The 20,853-nt window shown below is 41.0% G+C and overlaps 1 protein-coding gene across 1 annotated transcript in view; it reads left to right on the plus strand.

The window, feature by feature from the left end:
• The first annotated feature begins 693 nt into the window (after positions 1 to 693).
• Positions 694 to 20,853, plus strand: part of LOC115105940 (calcium/calmodulin-dependent protein kinase type IV-like) — a 31,573-nt gene continuing 11,413 nt past the window's right edge. Inside the window, exon 1 of the mRNA XM_029628458.2 lies at positions 694 to 1,084. Coding sequence (XP_029484318.1) covers positions 963 to 1,084 — 122 coding nt within the window. The 5' untranslated portion in view covers positions 694 to 962. The remainder of the gene's footprint in view (positions 1,085 to 20,853) is intronic.

The raw sequence follows: 20,853 nt of genomic DNA on the forward strand, positions 1-20,853 counted from the left end.
AATTGTAAAAGAATAATGTGAACATGTTGTACAAACCAGATGTGCAAAGCTCTTAGAGACTTACCCAGAAATACTCAGTTGTAGGTGATTTTAACATGTATTGACTTGGGTGTGAATACTTATGTAAATTAGATATATTTAATTTTCAATAAATGTGCAAACATTTCAAAAACATGTTTTCACTTTGTCATTATGGGGTATTGTGTGTAGATGGGTGAGATGTTTTTATTTGTATTAATCTATTTTATATTCAGGCTGTAACATGGAATAAGTCTAGGTGTATGAATACTTTCTGAAGGCACTGTACCTACATCTTACTCAGATGTCTTGCATCTTTGACAAATATGAAAGTGTTATAATTGAAAGATACGTGTTATTTACTGAGCATCAATTGCATTTATGTTATTTGTCAGTATTAATTATCTTAAAAAGATCAATTCAAATATTTCCTGTTTATTGTAGGGCTGGAAAATCTGTATTTAATTATTTATTTTTTGGCCCTCAATATACACATTTTTGTGGAAATAATTACATAGTTCAAATGGTATTTATGTGTCATAAAAACCACCACAATGATTATGGTAACACACATTACGTACTTTATTGTGACCTCAGGTAAAGATAACTACAATGTTTTTGGAAGTTAACCCGGCGACAGTAAGACCCGGTGGAAACCTCAAACGCAGACTCCTCTCTGTATACTTGCCTTTCCAGTACACTTGCATTACGGTAGCGAAGCGGGCTGGTGGCTGTGAATAATATCCATTTAGGACCAATTTCATTCACTACGTTACCCAGTCCTTCAAATAGTATTGTAACTGATGTTTATATTCTTCCATACGGGTTCGTTTTGGAAGGTTTCAAACTCGCTTTTCTTCACGCCACTGTAACTGAGTCAAGCATTGAATCGCAGCAGGGGAGAAGAGCTGTCAAGATATTTGAATCCGTCTGGCTAGCTGGTGATGCGTAAAGTCACTATACCCTCGTCCAGAGCAGGGGCATCCCCAGCTCCAGACTACTGGATAGATGGATCGAAGAAGGAGACCCTGGCTGACTACTATGAGTTGGAGTCCGAATTGGGACGGTGAGCATATCTCTGTACGGGTACTGTACTCGGGGTTCTCATGTTTGTCTGCTAGTGTTTTATGTTCTAATCTATAGTCCTAAAAATGTATTGGGCTACTTAGTAAACATGTGATGGAAGGATATAGTAAATGGTATTGCATCTAATGCATTACCTCTATTTTGCTGTTTTCAATGGAAACATAATCTACACACGGACTCTCCCTCCCTCTCTCACACACACATACACATACACACCGGAGAAAGAGAGTGCAGTGGGTTACCACAATTTCCTGCTTATCCCCTGATGCTTTGGCTAAATGAAACTATTATTCTACAGCAACAATCTAGCAATGCATGTAATTGTCATCTAAAGGATTGGCAAATAGTTGTCAAAGTTATTAAAGGTACAGTTGAAGTTGGAAGTTTACATACACCTTAGCCAAATACATTTAAACTCAGTTTTTCACAATTTCTGACATTTAATCCTAGTAAAAATTCTGTTTTAGGTCAGTTAGGATCACCACTTTATTTTAAGAATATGGGTCAGAAGTTTACATACACTCAATTAGTATTTGGTAGCATTACCTTTAAATTGTTTAACTTTGGTCAAATGTTTCGGGTAGCCTTCCACAAGCTTCCCACAATACATTGGTTGAATTTTGGCCCATTCCTCCTGACAGCTAGTGTAACTGAGTCAGGTTTGTAGGCCTCCTTGCTCACACATGCCTTTTCAGTTCTGCCCACAAATTGTCTATAGAATTGAGGTCAGGGCCTTGTGATGGCCACTCCAATAACTTTACTTTGTTGTCCTTAAGCCATTTTGCCTCAACTTTGGAAGTATGCTTGGGGTCAATGTCCATTTGGAAGACCCATTTGCGACCAAGCTTAACTTCATGACTGATGTCTTGAGATGTTGCTTCAATATATCTACATAATTTTCCATCCTCTTGATGCCATCTATTTTGTTAAGTGCACCAGTCCCTCCTGCAGCAAAGCACCCCAACAACATGTTGCCACCCCCGTGCTTCACGGTTGGGATGGTGTTCTTCGGCTTGCACGCCTTTTTCCTTCAAACTTAACGATGGTCATTATGGCCAAACAGTTCTATTTTTGTTTCATCAGACCAGAGGACATTTCTCCAAAAACGGGCTTTTTTTGTCCCCATAAACTGGCTTTTTTATGGCGGTTTTGGAGCAGTGGCATTTCAGGTTATGTCGATATTGGACTCGTTTTACTGTTACTGTTGATATAGATACTTTTGTACCTGTTTCCTCCAGCATCTTCACAAGGTCCTTTGCTGTTGTTCTTGGATCGATTTTCACTTTTCGCACCAAAGTACATTAATCTCTAGGGGACAGAATGTGTCTCCTTCCTTAGCAGTATGAATGCTGCGTGGTCCCATGGTGTTTATACTTACTTGTACAGATGCATGTGATACCTTCAGGCATTTGGAAATTGGCCCCAATGATGAACCAGACTTGTGGAAGTCTGCAATTTTTTTCTGTCTTGACTGATTTGTTTTGATTTTCCCATGATATCAAGCAAAGAGACACTGAGTTTGAAATACATCAAATTGACTCAAATGATGTCAATTAGTCTATCAGAAGCTTCTAAAGCCATTACATTATTTTCTGGAATTTTCCAAGCTGTTTAAAGCCACACTTATTTTTATTTTACCAGGCAAGTCAGTTAAGAACACATTCTTATTTTCAATGACGGCCTAGGAACAGTGGGTTGACTGCCTGTTCAGGGGCAGAATGACAGATTTGTACCTTGTCAGCTCGGGGATTTGAACTAGTCCAACACTAACCATTAGGCTATCCTGCCGCCCGTTTGTACACCTCTGACCCACTTGAGTTGTGATACAGTGAATTATAAATTAAATAATCTGACTGTAAACAATTGCTGGAAAAATTACTTGTGTCATGCACAAAGTAGATGTCCTAACCGACTTGCCAAAACTATAACAAGAAATTTGTGGAGTGGTTGAGTAACAAGTTTTAATGACTCCAACCTAAGTGTATGTCAACTTCCGACTTCAACTGTATGTAATGTTTATACAGTGTCTTCAGAAAGTATTCACACCCCTTGACTTTTTCCAGATGTTATTGTGTTAGTGGGAATTTAAAATGTATTACCCCATAATGTCAACGTGGAATTATGATTTTAGACATTTGTACAAATTAATTAAAAATGAGAAGAGAGTGAATAAGTATTCAAGCCCTTTGTTATGGCAAGCCTAAATCAGTTCAGGAGTAAACGTGTGCTAAACAAGTCACATAAGTTGCATGGACTCACTCTGTGTGCAATAATAGTGTTTAAAAATATTTTTATATCTACCTCGTCTCTGTACACCAAACATACAATGATCTGTAAGGTCCCTCAGTCGAGCAGTGAATTTCAAACACAGATTTAACCACAATGACCAGGGAGGTTTTCCAATGCCTCACAAAGAAGGGCACCTATTGGTAGATTATTTTTTTTAAAGCAGACATTGACTATCCCTTTGAACATGGGGAAGTTATTAATTACACTTTGGATGGTGTATCGATACACCCAGTCACTACAAAGACACAGGCATCCTTCCTATCTCCGTTGCCGGAGAGGAAGGAAACTGGTCTGGGATTTCACCATTAGGCCTCTGGTGACAGAGTGAAAAGAATGAAGCCTGTACAGAATAACAATATTCCAAAACTTGCATCCTGTTTGCAATAAGGCACTAAAGTAAAAATATGGCAAAGAAATTCACTTTATGTCCTGATTACAAATAGTTATGTTTGAGGCAAATCCAACACATCAGGAAGTACCACTCTTCAAATTTTCAAGCATAGTGGTGGTTGCATCATGTTATGGGTGTTATTGTCATTTGCGAGGACTAGGGTGTTTTTGGGGATAAAAAGAAATGGAAAAGAGCTATGTACAGGCAAAATCCTAGAGGAAAACTTGGTTCTGTCTGCTTTCCAACAGACACTGAGACAATAACCAAATGCACCTTTCAGCAGGATGAGGAAGAGCTCAGTTTGTTGTTTTGGAAAGTTTTGAAAGTTTATTGAAAAGTTTTTTAGTTGCTAGCTACCTTTTTGAGTTTGGATCCCGCGATGCGCTTGGCATCAGTTTCTGGGACTGCTACTATCTGTACCGTGATCCTGCCAACCAAGGCCGGGTCTTAGGAGTGTGTTTTGCATAGCAGCTAGCCTAGCTGCTAGCTAGCAGCCTATCAAGCTAGCAGGGTTTTCTTCAGGGCTCGTACGCAGCCTGCGAACCGGTTAGCCTTTGTAACTGGGACCGCGGATTGTCCCGGGCTTGTGGCTGTCTAGACCCCTGCTGTTTGTTGTTGTATGGAACTGCGAAGGGTAACAGAGTAGCCTACATTGCTAACATGACAAATACCAAAGCCGGTGGGAGTACCGTTGAGGACAGTGTTGTCTGTCTATCACAGGTGAAGGATATTTTAAGCTAACCTGAAGAACAGTTTGCAGTTCTCACTGGGTCAGCTCGGTGAGTTTAAACAGGAGGACGACAAGATGACAGCAATCTGCAAGTCATTGAGAGAGGACCTTAGTTCTGTATGTGAATCCATGATAACAATGACAGAGAAATCTGATCATCTCGAGGGACAATCAAGGCGAAAAAACATGGTTGTGGACGGAATTGCAGAGTTTCCACATGAGACCTGGATGGAGTCTGAGGATAAAGTGAGGGAAATGATCTCGGAGAAACTGAAGATGGATCACAGGAAGATTGTGATGGAGCGCGCCCTCAGAACTGGAAAACCCACCACCGGCCCAGGTGACAGGCCCAGGGCGATAGTGGTCAAGTTCCTGAAGTTCAAGGACAAGGTTCTGGACAGGAAATAACTTATCCCAGCCTGGAAGGGATGAGAGAGCCAAGCATATGGGTTTTTAGCTTCAAGCCCGCAGCACACACACACACCAACTGATTAATGGACTTCTGAATGTATATTTTTTTCTTGCTATGTTTTCTCTTTTCCATGTTATGTCTATCTCTGATAAGCTACCCAGGAAAGGGTAGCCCATATTAATATATGTAGCCTTAAAAATAAGGTTCACGCAATCAAACTTACTAACATCAGATAACATGATCAATTTCTGAGACTCACTTAGATAATTCATTTGATCTGACTGGTTGACTTACTGCAAATTGAGAAATTATGTGATTAAACTCAACAAAAAGAAGAATAAACTGTATTATGAAGCCAAGATCAATGATTTTTCTGTGCAGTCTTTAACCTGGCTTTTCAACCTCTGCCATATTGTGGATTCAGGCTATCTATCTAATAGAACGTTAGGGGTTTTCTTTAATGGAAGCTTCTCTAATGTCAAACATGTAAAGTGTGGTGTACCGCAGGGCAGCTCTCTAGGCCCACTACTCTTTTCTATTTTTACCAATGACCTGCCATTGGCATTAAACAAAGCATGTGTGTCCATGTATGCTAATGATTCAACCATATACACATCAGCAACCACAGCTAATGAAGTCACTGAAACCCTTAACAAAGAGTAGCAGTCTGTTTTGGAATGGGTGGCCAGTAATAAACTAAAACTAAGAGCATTGTATTTGGTACAAATCATTCCCTAAATTCTAGACCTCATATGAATCTGGTAATGAATGGTGTTGCTGTTGAACAAGTTGAGGAGACTAAATTACTTCATGTTATCATAGATTGTAAATTGTCATGGTCAAAACATATAGATTCAATGGTTTTAAAGATAGAGAGAGGTCTGTCCGTAATAAAGAGATGCTCTGCTTATTTGACACCACACTCCACAAAGCAAGTCCTGGAGGCTCTAGTTTTGTCTTATCTTGATTATTGTCCAGTTGTGTGGTCGAGTGCTGCAAGGAAAGACCTAGTTAAGCTGCAGCTGGCCCAGAACAGAGCGGCACATCTAGCTCTTCATTGTAATTAGAGGGCTTATATGAATACTATGCATGGCAGTCTTTCTTGGCTAAGAGGTGAGGGGAGACTGACTGCATCACTTCTTTTTATAAAAAAATGAATGTGTTGAAAATCCCAATTTCTTTGCATAGTCAACTTACACACAGCTCTGACACACACACCCACCAGACATGCCACTAGAGGTCTTTTCACAGTCCCCAAATCTAGAACAATTTCAAGAAAGTGTACAGGATTATATAGAGCCATTATTGCATGAAACTCCCTTCCATCTCATGTTGCTCAAATGAACAGCAAACCTGGTTAAAAAAAACAGATAAAGCAACACCTCACAATGCCTCTCCCATATTTGACCTAGATAGTTTGTGTGTATGCATTGACATGTAGGCTACGTGTGCCTTTTTAAAATTGATTTAGAGCTGTTCTTGTCTATACATGTTCTGTATTATGTCATATTTCATGTTTTGTGTGGACCCCAGGAAGAGTAGCTTCTGCTTTCGCAACAGCTAATGGGGATCCTAATAAAATACCAAACCTAGAACACTAGGCCAAATACACACTGGGGTTGCTTACCAAGATGACATTTAATGTTCCTGGGCCTAGTGTCAGCTTTGACTTAAATCAGCTTGGGAAATGATGGAAAGATTGCCAATGGCTGTCTAGCAATGATCAACAACTGACAGAGCTTGAAGAATCTTTTAAAAAATAATGTGGAAATATTGTACAATCCAGGTGTGTAAAACGCTTTGAGATTTACCCCGAAAGACACCCAGCTGTAATAGCTGCCAAAGGTGATTCTAACACATATTGACTCAGGGGATTGAATACTTATGTAATCAAGATATGTTTTATTTTTCTTAAATGTTTTACAAATGTTCTAATTTTCCTTCCACTTTGACATTAGAGTATTTTGTCTAGATCGGTGACAAAAAAATGTATTTTTATCCCACTTTCTAATGTAGAAAAAGGCAAGGTGTGTGAATACTTCCTGAAGGCACTGTATATATATACTGTCCATTTCCATTTTTATTATACCGATAATTGTTATTTATAACCATGGTCCATTTGGAAAATCTTTAACTTCATAGCACTTTGCTGTAGAACTGTCAACACTTTCAAAGCATGAACAATAGATACAAATAATTCCCTCATCACTTTTGCATGTGAGTCATAGTGGCCAAATTAACATATTGTCCTCATTTGAGATACTCTGTGGATTTCATAAGAGCAATGTGGATGTCACCTACTACCGAAACAGTCTCTAGACAATGACTCTGTGAGACACCAGCAACAGCACATGTTTATGATTTCATAGCAGATTATAACAGATACATTTTGGTGGTCTGGTGACAGCATATATTGAGAGTATGTGGATTGGTGTATGTGATATTTTATTTGCTTTTGTTTACCCCTAACCTTCGGAGAGAGGGTGAGATATAGAAACATACAATAGGGCAGGCTGTGTTTCAATGAAGTACATTCAATATTATCATATAGTATCGTAATATGAGGTGTGCTGCTTGAGGTTTAGGACTACACTATTGTAAAGTGGCAGTTCCACTGGATGTCATAAGGTGAACGCACCAATTTGTAAGTCGCTCTGGATAAGAGCGTCTGCTAAATGACTTAAATGTAAATGTAAAAGGTGCATTATTGATCGTTCACTTGCACTGCATAATATGTCTCTGTCTCTGTCTCTGCTGCAGGATCTATACGAGCCCCATTCCGTATTCATAATGAATTGTATTATACAAGGCAGTCTGATAGCATCTGGAAAACAGCTGTGCTTAAGGATCTGCCACTGAGCCCTAATCAGGGATATGGAATAGAGAGGGAGGGAATCTAATGCATAGGATCAGGGGAAATTAGAGCCATCTACAGAAGACCCATATGGAGCTGCTGCTGCTTCCCATGCTGTCGAAATGGGATGAAGCCGTCTGCTGTCTGTTGTGAGCAGAGAGATGGTGCCCTGTGGAGTTAGAATTCATTAAAGTTGGTAATTAATTTATCTGACAGGAAATAGGTGATATAGGGCTATATTTTAACAAACCTAACGCAATGGTAAATTTAAGCTCTGGCAGTAGCGCTATAGATTCGGGAAGTGTCAGAAATATTTTTAGCTATTTTCACAATCAGAATTATCGGCCTAGTTGCTGGCAGCACGAAAGGGCTGAGCTTTGACGAATGAACAAGTTGTGGGTGTGTCGAGGCTTGGCCCCCTCACTGGCCAATCAGAAAGTGCTTCATGGCTAAATATATGGTTCCTTTACGGTCTTTTATGTATTGCCTTGGAATCAACTCCATTTCCAATGTTAGTCCTTTATAGTTTGTTAAATGGCTTACAGAAACAAAATAAAACCATGTAGACTATCTTTGCTGAATATGTTAATTTGAACATGTCTTCAATAGCATTCACACTGATATAGGGGCTAGCGCTACTGTAAATTACAATATGGATGAGCATGGACATGCCAAACTATGTCAATAAGCAAGATTTCATTCATTATTGATAAGGCCTAAAAAGAGATCAAATCATTTTAATCAAATTCTTAACAAAAAAAACGTATTTTAAATAGGCTGTCTAAATACACTTACAGGTACCATAATTTCTTCCTGTGGGCATATACAATTAAATATGTTTTACAGACATCCAAACTTTTCACAGTTGCTGAACAAAGATCCAATAGAAAGGGAGAATGTCCACTCACCGTTATACTGCTCCCAAATATGTTTTCTATACAAATTGGAACCATCTTACAGATCGCATTCACACTTCTCTAGAAGTTGCATTGCATGCGTGCCACAGACATTCTCACCATAAAACCAGAACAGTGAAAGATTCTAATAAGTTTGGTTTTAATCATATGAAACAAAAAACAAGCTGTTTGTTTTTTCAACAACAAGAAACACATGTAAAATGTAATGACAAAATTATCAGCATAAAAAAAGATACATGCATTGCTGTTGAACCAGCCTTCGGTATAGTAGGCCTAGGGTAAGGGTAGCCTACGGGGTGCTTGGTTTTAAAAAATATGTACAACTGTTACAGGAAAATAACTTCTAAATACAAGGTTCACCGATATTCACCGAGGTTCTCATCTTTCCTTTCATGGTGGCATGAACACATGTATGGGGTTTTAAGCATCTCCAACACATTGTAATGAACACCAGGGGAGACAGAGAGCTGGTTTCAAGCGCAGGGTGCAGCAGCTGTTTATTTGCAAAGGACCACAGGGGCAGGCAGAAGGTCATACACAGGGGTAACAGTACAGGCAGGGAAAAGGCTAGTAACGTAGTCCGGGAGATCAGGCAATAGGTAGAGAACAGGAAATCTGATAGGCTAAAGTACAGGCAGGGAAAAGGCTAGTAATGTAGTCTGGGAGATCAGGCAATAGGTAGAGAACAGGAAATCTGATAGGCTAAAGTACAGGCAGGCAAAAGGTGTCGTTAGTGTGGCAGGCAAAAACCATCATACATGGGAGGAGTAATTCACAGGAAACCCAGCACTCTGAAAGCAATGTGTCACAAAACAAACAATACCTCACAGTGATGAGGTGCAAAGAACTGAACTAAATAGTGTGTGATAATGACATACAGGTGTGTGAACAGGTGATTAGAATTCAGGTGATTGGGATCTGGAGAGTGAGCTGCGTTCAGTGGATCTACATGATTGAGGGTGTGAGTTGGAAGCAGATGTTACAAGCATTGCTAAAATAATGTAGGCCTGCCTACAATACATAGAGTAGATAAAAATGGAATGTCAGCTCACTGTTTTAATCCTCTCAAACTTGATATTTTAATAATGCTTTGGTGATTAAGATTTATTTCCAAGTGGTCTCAGGAGCCAAACCCTTTATTGACGGTCTTGACTAGCCTACTTGATTACATTGGGCAGGACAAAAAGAAAACAGACTTAATTGAGAGTAGGGGAGACTATGCTTGGTTTTTAATCAAATAAAATGAAATGGGGAAGAAGCATGAGTGTTTTATGTTTATAAATACGAAATATACAGGCCCCATATCACATATTGTTCCATGCGCATATGGGCAGTGTGCGTTACGGCTGAATAGGCTGTTTCCACTGTCAAAATTCATGCCATAACCAACTATGTTACCGCTAAAACCAGCTTTTGGTTGTTCTTAAATATCCCTACAAGCGCTGCCTGAAAATAGCACTTTGGATCATGTTTTTAAGGACACGCCTCAAATATTTCCACACCCCTGTAAATTGACAAACCTGGCGTTAGGGCTGGAAAATGCTGGTGCACCAGTTTTTACATTTTTATTTAACCTTTATTTAACTAGGCAAGTCAGTTAATAAGAAATTCTTACTTACAATGACGACCTACCAAAAGGCAAAAGGCTTCCTGCGGGGACAGAGGCTGGGATAAAAATACAAATAAATACAAATATAGGACAAAACACACATCACGACAAGAGAGACCTAAGACAACAACATAGCATGGCAGCAACAACACAGCATGGTAGCAACACAAAATGGCAGCAGCACAACATGGTAGTAGCATAAAACAGGATGCAAACATTATTGGGCACAGACAACAGCACACAGGGGGAAAAGGTAGAGACAACAATATATCACGCAAAGCAGACACAACTGTCAGTAAGAGTGTTCATGATTGAGTCTTTGAATGAAGAGATTGAGATAAAACTGTCCAGTTTGAGTGTTTGTTGCAGCTCGTTCCAGTCGCTAGCTGCAGCGGACTGAAAAGACGAGCGACCCAGGGATGTGTGTGCTTTGAGGACCAGAATGTGACTGGCAGAACGGGTGTTGTATGTGGAGGATGAAGGCTGCAGAAGATATCTCAGATAGGGGGGAGTGAGGCCTAAGAAGGTTTTATAAACAAGCGTCAACCAGTGGGTCTTGCGACGGGTATACATAGATGACCAGTTTACAGAAGAGTATAGAGTGCAGTAATGTGATGTGTCCTATAAGGAGCATTGGTGGAAAATCTGATGGACGAATGGTAAAGAACATCTAGCCGCTCGAGAGCACCCTTACCTGCCGATCTATAAATTACATCTCCGTAATCTAGCATGGGTAGGATGGTCATCTGAATCAGGGTAAGTTTGGCAGCTGGGGTGAAAGAGGAGCGATTACGATAGAGGAAACCAAGTATAGATTTAACTTTAGCTTGCAGCTTTGATATGTGTTGAGAGACGGACAGTGTACCGTCTTGCCATACTTCCAAATACTTGTATGAGGTGACTACCTCATGCTCTCTGCCTTTAAACAGCTTGGAAAATTCCAGAAAATAATGTCATGGCTTTAGAAGCTTCTGATAGGCTAATTGACATAATTTGAATCAATTGGAGGTGTACCTGTGGATGTATTTCAAGGCCTACCTTCAAACTCAGGGCCTCTTTGCTTGACATCATGGGAAAATCTAAAAAATTCAGCCAAGACCTCAGAAAAAAAATTGTAGACCTCCACAAGTCTGGTTCATCCTTGGGAGCAATTTCCAAACACCTGAAGATAGCACGTTCATCTGTACAAACAATAGCACGCAAGCATAAACACCATGGGACCACGCAGCCGTCATACCTGTCACGTTCTGACCTTAGTTCCTTTGTGATGTCTTTGTTTTAGTATGGTCAGGGCGTGAGTTGGGTGGGCAGTCTATGTTCTTTTTTCTATGATTTGGTATTTCTGTGTTTGGCCTGGTATGGTTCTCAATCAGAGGCAGCTGTCAATCATGAACACTGATTGAGAACCATACTTACGCAGCCTGTTTTCACCCTTGAGTTGTGGGTGATTATATTTTCTGTTCTGTGTTTTGCTTCACCGTTCAGGACTGTTCGTTTTGACAGTTTAATTTTATTGTTCATTGTTCAGTATTCGTTTTGTCATTTTGTTGTTTTTGTTCAGTATTCATATTAAAACAATATGGACACTTACCACGCTGTGCATTGGTCCTCCTCTTCTTCCACCTACGACGAGCGTTACAGAATCACCCACCACCAAAGGACCAAGCAGTGTGGTAAGGAGCAGCGCTATCTGGAGGAGGTGACAACATGGGACGAGATAGAAAGGTGGTCGGTCGACCCAGGGAGAGTGCCGGAGCCCGCCTGGGATTCTCTGGAACAGTGCGAGGAGGGATATCCTGGAAAATAGAGTTGGCACGGCGGTCAAGGAAGCCCGAGCCCATCTGTCCTGAGCTGCCAGAGTCGCCCGTCTGTCCTGAGCTGCCGGAGTCGCCCGTCTGTCCTGAGCTGCCGGAGTCGCCCGTCTGTCCTGAGCTGCCGGAGTCGCCCGTCTGTCCTGAGCTGCCGGAGTCGCCCTTCTGTCCTGAGCTGCCGGAGTCGCCCGCCAGTCAGGAGCTGCCGGAGCCTCCCGCCAGTCAGGAGCTGCCGGAGCCTCCCGCCAGTCAGGAGCTGCCGGAGCCGCCCGCCAGTCAGGAGCTGCCGGAGCCGCCCGCCTGTCAGGAGCTGCCGGAATCTCCTGTCCATTCGAGGCCCACTGCTAGGGTCCCCAGTCCGAGGTCGGCGGCGAGGGTCGCCGCTCTAAAGGTGCTACTGAGGCGGGAAAAGAAGCGGACAAAGACTATGGTGGAGTGGGGTCCACGTTCCGCGCCAGAGCCGCCACCGCGCACAGACGCCCACCCAGACCTTCCCCTATAGGTTCAGGTTTTGCGGCCAGAGTCCGCACCTTTGGGGGAGGGGTACTGTCACGTTCTGACCTTAGTTCCTTTGTGATGTCTTTGTTTTAGTATGGTCAGGGCGTGAGTTGGGTGGGCAGTCTATATTCTTTTTTCTATGATTTGGTATTTCTGTGTTTGGCCTGGTATGGTTCTCAATCAGAGGCAGCTGTCAATCGTTGTCCCTGATTGAGAACCATACTTAGGCAGCCTGTTTTCACCTTTTAGTTGTGGGTGATTTATATTTTCTGTTCAGTGTTTTGCTTCACCGTTCAGGACTGTTCGTTTAGCCGTTTTATTGTTTTTGTTCAGTGTTCAGTATTCGTATTAAAACAATATGGACACTTACCACGCTGCGCATTGGTCCTCCTCTTCTTCCACCTACGACGAGCGTTTACAATACCTCTCAGGAAGGAGACGCGTTCTGTCTCCTAGAGATGAATGTACTTTGGTGTGAAAAGTGCAAATCAATGCCAGAACAACAGCAAAGGACCTTGTGAAGATGTTGGAGGACACAGGTACGAAAGTATCTATATCCACAGTAAAATGAGTCCTATATCGACATAACCTGAAAGGCCGCTCAGCTCCGTAACCTCCATAAAAAAGCCAGACTACGGATTGCAACTTCACATGGGGACAAATACCATAGAGCCCTTATACCATCACTAGGGCCAGGTGTTTACTCTGATCAGGAATCAGTATGGGCTACCTACCTAGGGCTCAAGTTTTTCCAGGCTCAATTCACGTGGTCTGGAATAACTCCTAGCCCAGTTATACCATCACACACAGTTAAAGTTTTGGACTTTGAGCATTCTCAATCGGAGTCGGAGCAGACAGGCAGTGGCCCCAGCTGAATGCATGCATTTAGCTCGTCTTGCTCCTGAGAGGAGCAGCAGCATCTCTGCTGGGATTACATAATGCTGTGTGAGTAAGGCAGCAATGAGCTGCAACAGCAAAGATATGCCTTCATTCAGATTACTTGTTTTGTTGGTTTAGAAAAGCTTGAGGGTTTATTTGAGTTTCATTCAATTGGTGTAACTTCGACAGTTGTAGTTACATAGTCATATTGTTGAGTAGCATTAATAATCTAAATCTCTTATGGGGGTTTAGGCCCTGTTTGCTGTAATGCACTTTAGGACAAATTAATTTTGTAAAAGCTCTACATGAGTTAAATTCCAATAACTATGATTGAAAAGAACCAGTCGTTTTTTAAAATTGAAGTTAATTTGTTATTTTCATTCATGCTGTGTAAAGCCACATGACAGGCACTAATCCTGTACAGTCCTGAGGACGACAACCATCAATTGTGTAAAAGATTAATGAGACATTTATTTTAAACAATGGGCATCTGAAATAAGGTTGTCGATATCTTAAGTTGTGAGTGACATTTGCGGTCATCATATTCCACTTGTCCGACATTTGTCTCACTTCATAATGGTGATATAAATGGGAGTGGATTCTGCCTGTCACTTATTAACTGAAGAGGGTGAGGTCAGTGTGGTTTCCAGGGGGATCGTATAATGCCATTCAGATTGCAGATGGTTTATTATTATTATCCTAGTGCGTAGTTAACTAAAGGTTCAATTAAATAAATAAAAATCCTCTTGTCTGTGTCATCCTCTTCATAAACAGTTCTTATCTTAACTCATCTAATTTGTACCATATTACGATTTTTGTAGAGAATTACATTAAAGATGCCTTAAAATATAGGAGTATGACAAACATTCACATTTCAAACAATTGAGCCCACTTTTATTTAGTCTCCCTTGGCATACTTGTTGCCTCCCACAATGTATCAATGTCACTGCTTTTGCTTAGGGTTTTGTTTTATTCCCTCTTAAATGCAATATTGTCCCACCTAAAGTAGTGTTGCATTTTGAGTTCATGGGATTAGCAATTGGAGTTTGTTGATGGGATTAGCTATATGATTTTGTTTATGGGATTAGCTATTTGAGCTTGTTTATTGGATTTGCTGTATACATTTGTTGATGGGATTAGCTATATGAGTTTGTCTTGTTCATTGCTACTAAATGTCCTACTTTCAGTGTGATTTACTTTTGCAGATTTCCCCCCAATAAACCATTCTGATGTTATCTTGGTACTGTGGATGGATATGGCCATTCCAGAATGATGAATATGATCCATTAGTCGATTACTGGAACTCATCACTGATCTGGGATGGAGCTCGCTGGCCATGATGTAGAAGAACAATCTGATAGTTACAGTGGAAGTCGGAAGTTTACATACACTTAGGTTGGAGTCATTAAAACGCGTCTTGTTAAAAACTATAGTTTTGGCAAGTCTGTTAGGACATCTGCTTTGTGCATGACACAGGTAATTTTTCCAACTATTGTTTACAGACAGATTATTTCACGTTTTAGTCACTGTATCACAATTCCAGTGGATCAGAAGTTTACATACACTAAATTGACTGTGCCTTTAAACAACTTGGAAAATTCCAGAATGTCATGGCTTTAGAAGCTTCTGATAGGCTAATTGACACCATTTGAGTCAATTGGAGGTGTTCCTGTGGATGTATTTCAAGGCCTACCTTCAAATTCAGTGCCTCTTTGCTTGACATCATGGGAAAATCAAAACAAATCATCCAAGAAAAAAATTGTAGACCTCCACAAGTCTGGTTCATCCTTGGGAGCAATTTCGAAACGCTGAAGATACCACGTTCATCTATACAAACAACAGTACGCAAGTATAAACACCATGGGACGACGCAGCCGTCATACCGCTCAGGAAAAAGATACATTCTGTCTCCTAGAGATTAACGTACTTTGGTGCGAAAAGTGCAAATCAATCCCAGAACAACAGCAAAGGACCTTGTGAAGATGCTGGAGGAAACGGGTACAAATGGATCTATATCCACAGTAAAACGAGTCCTATATCGACATAACCTGAGCAATGAAGAAGCCACTGCTCCAAATCTACCATAAAAAAGCCAGACTACAGTTTGCAGCTGCACATGGGGACAAAGATCGTACTTTTTGTAGAAATGTCCTCTGGTCTGATGAAACAAAAATTGGACTGTTTGGCCATAATGACCACCGTTATTTTTGGAGGAAAAAGGGGGAGGCTTGCAAGCCGAAGAACACCATCCCAACTGTGAAGCACGGGGGTGGCAGCATCATGTTGTGGGGGTGATTTGCTGCAGGGGGGACTGGTGCACTTAACAAAATAGATGGCATCGTGAGGATGGAAAATTATGTAGATATATTGAAGCAACATCTCAAGACATCAGTCAGGAAGTTAAAGCTTGGTTGCAAATGGGTCTTCCAAATGGACAATGACCCCAAGCATACTTCCAAAGTTGTGGCAAAATGGCTTAAGGACTTCAAAGTCAAGGTATTGGAGTGGCTATCACAAAGCCCTGACCTCAATCCCATAGAAAAATTGTGGGCAGAACTGAAAAAGCAAGGAGGCCTAAGAACCTGACTCAGTTACACCAGCTCTGTCAGGAGTAATGGGCCAAAATTCACCCAAGTTATTGTGGGAAGCTTGTGGAAGGCTAACCAAAACGTTTGACCAAAGTTAAACAATTTAAAAGGCAATGCTACCAAATACTAATTGAGTGTATGGTAACTTCTGACCCACTGGGAATGTGATGAAAGAACTAAAAGCTGAAATAAATCATTCTCTCTACTATTATTCTTACATTTCACATTCTTAAAATAAAGTGGTGATCCTAATTGACCTAAGGCAGGGATTTTTAAAAGGGATTAAATGTCAGGAATTGTGAAAAACTGAGTTTAAATGTATTTGGCTAAGGTGTATGTTAACTTCCGAATTCAACTGTAAATGATCCCACAATTTAATCCCTTATCAGATAAAAGCATTTCTGAATCTGATGATAGTAGAAGCTAATTTCTCTGTGTGCGTGTTCCTACATGGATGTGTAGATCTCTGTTCAGTTTAGTGGATATGTAGATCTCTGTCCAGTTTAGTGGATATGTAGATCTCTGTCCAGTTTAGTGGATATGTAGATCTCTGTCCAGTTTACTGGATATGTAGATCTCTGTCCAGTTTACTGGATATGTAGATCTCTGTCCAGTTTACTGGATATGTAGATCTCTGTCCAGTTTAGTGGATATGTAGATCTCTGTCCAGTTTAGTGGATATGTAGATCTCTGTCCAGTTTAGTGGATATGTAGATCTCTGTCCAGTTTACTGGATATGTAGATCTCTGTCCAGTTTACTGGATGTGTAGATCTCTGTCCAGTTTAGTGGATATGTAGATCTCTGTCCAGTTTAGTGGATATGTAGATCTCTGTCCAGTTTAGTGGATGTGTAGATCTCTGTCCAGTTTAGTGGATATGTAGATCTCTGTCCAGTTTAGTGGATATGTAGATCTCTGTCCAGTTTAGTGGATGTGTAGATCTCTGTCCAGTTTAGTGGATGTGTAGATCTGTCCAGTTTAGTGGATATGTAGATCACTGTCCAGTTTAGTGGATATGTAGATCTCTGTCCAGTTTAGTGGATATGTAGATCTCTGTCCAGTTTAGTGGATATGTAGATCACTGTCCAGTTTAGTGGATATGTAGATCACTGTCCAATTTAGTGGATATGTAGATCTCTGTCCAGTTTAGTGGATATGTAGATCTCTGTCCAGTTTAGTGGATGTGTAGATCTCTGTCCAGTTTAGTGGATGTGTAGATCTCTGTCCAGTTTAGTGGATGTGTAGATCTCTGTCCAGTTTAGTGGATGTGTAGATCTCTGTCCAGTTTAGTGGATGTGTAGATCTCTGTCCAGTTTAGTGGATGTGTAGATCTCTGTCCAGTTTAGTGGATGTGTAGATCTCTGTCCAGTTTAGTGGATGTGTAGATCTCTGTCCAGTTTAGTGGATGTGTAGATCTCTGTCCAGTTTAGTGGATGTGTAGATCTCTGTCCAGTTTAGTGGATGTGTAGATCTCTGTCCAGTTTAGTGGATATGTAGATCTCTGTCCAGTTTAGTGGATGTGTAGATCTCTGTTGCCAGTCTCAGCTTAGCACTAGAACTGACAGCAACAAAAAGCTTCATTCTCAGGGTGTCATCTTTCCAAGCTAAACGAACCAGCATCTTCACTCATCTGCTGTCTGTACAATGACTTCAGGATGAAATAATGCTTTTCTCTGCTAAGGTTGAGAGGTTAAACACAATGTTACATAAATCATGAAATAAGGAGGACCGAAACAATACAGGAAGAAGTTGAATTAGGAGGTGGATTTATAAAGTGGATTAAGGCATGCATTGATGAAAATGAATGGAATAAATGGGTTGTTTATTCAAGAACTGACTCAGACATTTAGACATATTTTGTCGGACGATAACATAAGGAAGATGGAGGATACAAGACGTCCCTTTGTTCAGGTCAAATCAGCTTTCAATGTTCTTTTTTTTTTTGGAAGGAGTGTGTACACAGGCCTAGACTGCACTAACTGTTGATAGCTATTCCTCTTCACTTCTTCATTGTGTATTTCAAACTCTTACTCCTTTGCCAATGAAGGGTCTTTTCAACATTGTGCAGTAAAGTGGTCTCATACAAGCAGGGCAAACACATGAATATAGATCCCTCTGTTCTGTACGACATTAACATTGAATGATTTAACAAAATGAGGCACTGTAGACGTTACAGGGAGGGATCCTAGGAGGGAGGATGGTACGCTAGGATGAGGTCATCTAGTCAGCCTGATAACAATTTGATGTTATTTTGCAATTATTGTTTATTTGATTTGCGTCATTTGCTCAGATAGGCCTAGTTTATGCCCCTGAGCTCCATTGCACAATGATAGAGTACAGTCCAAGTCTAGATTTTCTCCTCAGACTCTTGGATGTTTTGCTTGGATTGAAGCTGTGATCTGGCTGTCATGCCTGCCTTATGTCTGTTCACATGGACCAGCCGTGATGGTATTCCCCACTGGCCGAGAGAGAGAAGAGAAGAGAGAGAAAGAAGGTGTGGAACAATGCCCCATAATGACAAAGCAAAAGCTGGTTTTTCGAAAATGTAGCAAATTTATTTAAAAAATAATGAAATATCACATTTACATAAGTATTCAGATCCTACACTCAGTACTTTGTTGAAGCACCTTTGGCAGCAATAACAGCCTAGAGTATTCTTGTGTATGACGCTACAAGCTTGGCACAACTGTATTTGGGGAATTTTTTCCATTCTTCTCTGCAGATCCTCTCATGCTCTGTCAGGTTGGATCGGGAGCGTCGCTGCACAGCTATTTTCAGGTCTCTCCAGAGATGTTCGATCGGGTTCAAGTCCAAGCTCTGGCTGGGCCACTCAAGGACATTCAGAGACTTGTCCTGAAGACACTCCTGCGTTGTCTTGGCTGTGTGCTTAGGGTCGTTGTCCTGTTGGAAGTTGAACTTTTGCCCCAGTCTGAGGTTCTGAACACTGGAGCAGGTTTTCATAAAGGGTCTCTCTGTACTTTGCTCCGTTTATCTTTTCCTCAATCCTGACTCGTCTCCCAGTCCCTGCCACTAAAAAACATCCCCACAGCATGATTCTGCCACCACCATGCTTCACTGTAGGGATGGTCGCAGGTTTCCTCCAGATGTGACGCTTGGCATTCAGGCCAAACAGTTCAATCTTGGTTTCATCTGACCAGAAAATCTTGTTTCTCATGGTCTGAGAGTCCTTTAGGTGCCTTTTGGCAAACTCCATGCGGGCTGCCATGTGCTTTTTACTGAGGAGTGACTTCCGTCTGGCCACACTACCATAAAGGCCTGATTGGTGGAGTGCTGCAGAGATGGTTGTCCTTCAGGAAGGAAGGACACCATTTAAGAATGATGAAGGCTTCTTCCATTTAAGAATAATGGAGGCCACTGTGTTCTTGGGGATCTTCAATGCTGAAGAAATGTTTTTGTACCCTTTCCCGGATCTGTTCATCTACACAATCCTGTCTCTGAGCTCTACGGACAATTCCTTCCACCTCGTGGCTTAGTTTTTGCTCTGACATGCACTGTCAACTATGGGACCTTATATAGACAGGTGTGTGCCTTTCCAAATCATGTCTAATCAATTGAATTTACCACAGGTGGACTCCAATCAGGTTGTAGAAACATCTCAATGATGATCAATGGAAACAGGATGTATCTGAGCTCAATTTCCATTCTCATAGCAAAGGATCTGAATTCTTATGTAAATAAGGTATTTCAGTTTTTTATTTTTAACACTTTTTTAAACATTTCCAAAACCCTGTTTTTGCTTTGTCATTATGGTGTGTAGATTTTCTTTAATCTATTTTAGAATCAGGCTGTAAAGTAACAAAATGTGGGAAAAGGGCAGAGGTCTGAATAATTTCCGAATGCACTGTATATTGAAATAGAGAGAGAATGTGTGGGAGAGAGGCAGGAGAAGGAGAGGGAGTGAATGTGTGGGAGAGGGAGAGGCAGAGTGGAGGTGTGAGAGAGGGGGAGAGAGTGTTCTGTAGTAATGGTGAATATTGGGGTCTGGACACCTGAGAGCCCAGATGCTTTCCTCTGAACACAAAAGCTGCCTATCTCTCACTCTCTCGCTTTCTGCCTCTTCCCTCTCCCTGCTAATTGTAAGCTGTGCAGCCAAATTAGATGTATTTGCACATTGGAATTTAGCCTACCTTTTTATATACATCCATACTGCAGGACAGTGTCTATTCCTCTTGCATTCTTGGACCCATTAAAGGAATCTTCTCTTTAAACTCTCATTATCAACTCCTCTGACACTTTACTGGTTGTACCTGTAAAATATGATATGTGCAAAGTGGAATTATATTCCGAATTAACAGTACTACTTGTACAACTACTATGTTTGAATACATTTAAAGTAGATCTTAGTTAGCTTTGTCTTAGGGTAGGAGTGCTTATCTAGGATCAGGTCCCCCCTGTCCATATAATCATATTCATTATGATCTAAAAGGCCAAACAGATCCTAGATCAGCACTCCTACTCTGAGTGGCTCAGGTGAACGAACTGCTGACCCATTTCAACTGAACACAAGACAATATTTAAACCTGAAGGAATATAGGCTTAATCTCCATGTCTGCCTACTATTGTTGTACTGCATAGGTCTATGGGATTGTGTTGGAATTTGCCTAGTTTATTTTGGACAATTGTACTAACCAGCCATAATGGAAGTACAATTCAAACAACGGGTTTTTCGGCTGTCCATAGGAGAACCCTTGGAAAAACTATTTTTGGTTCCAGGTACAACCCTTTTCATTTCCACGTGGAACCCTTTCCAC

This window comes from Oncorhynchus nerka, linkage group LG22 (assembly GCF_034236695.1).
Source record: "Oncorhynchus nerka isolate Pitt River linkage group LG22, Oner_Uvic_2.0, whole genome shotgun sequence".
Lineage (NCBI taxonomy): Eukaryota > Metazoa > Chordata > Actinopteri > Salmoniformes > Salmonidae > Oncorhynchus > Oncorhynchus nerka.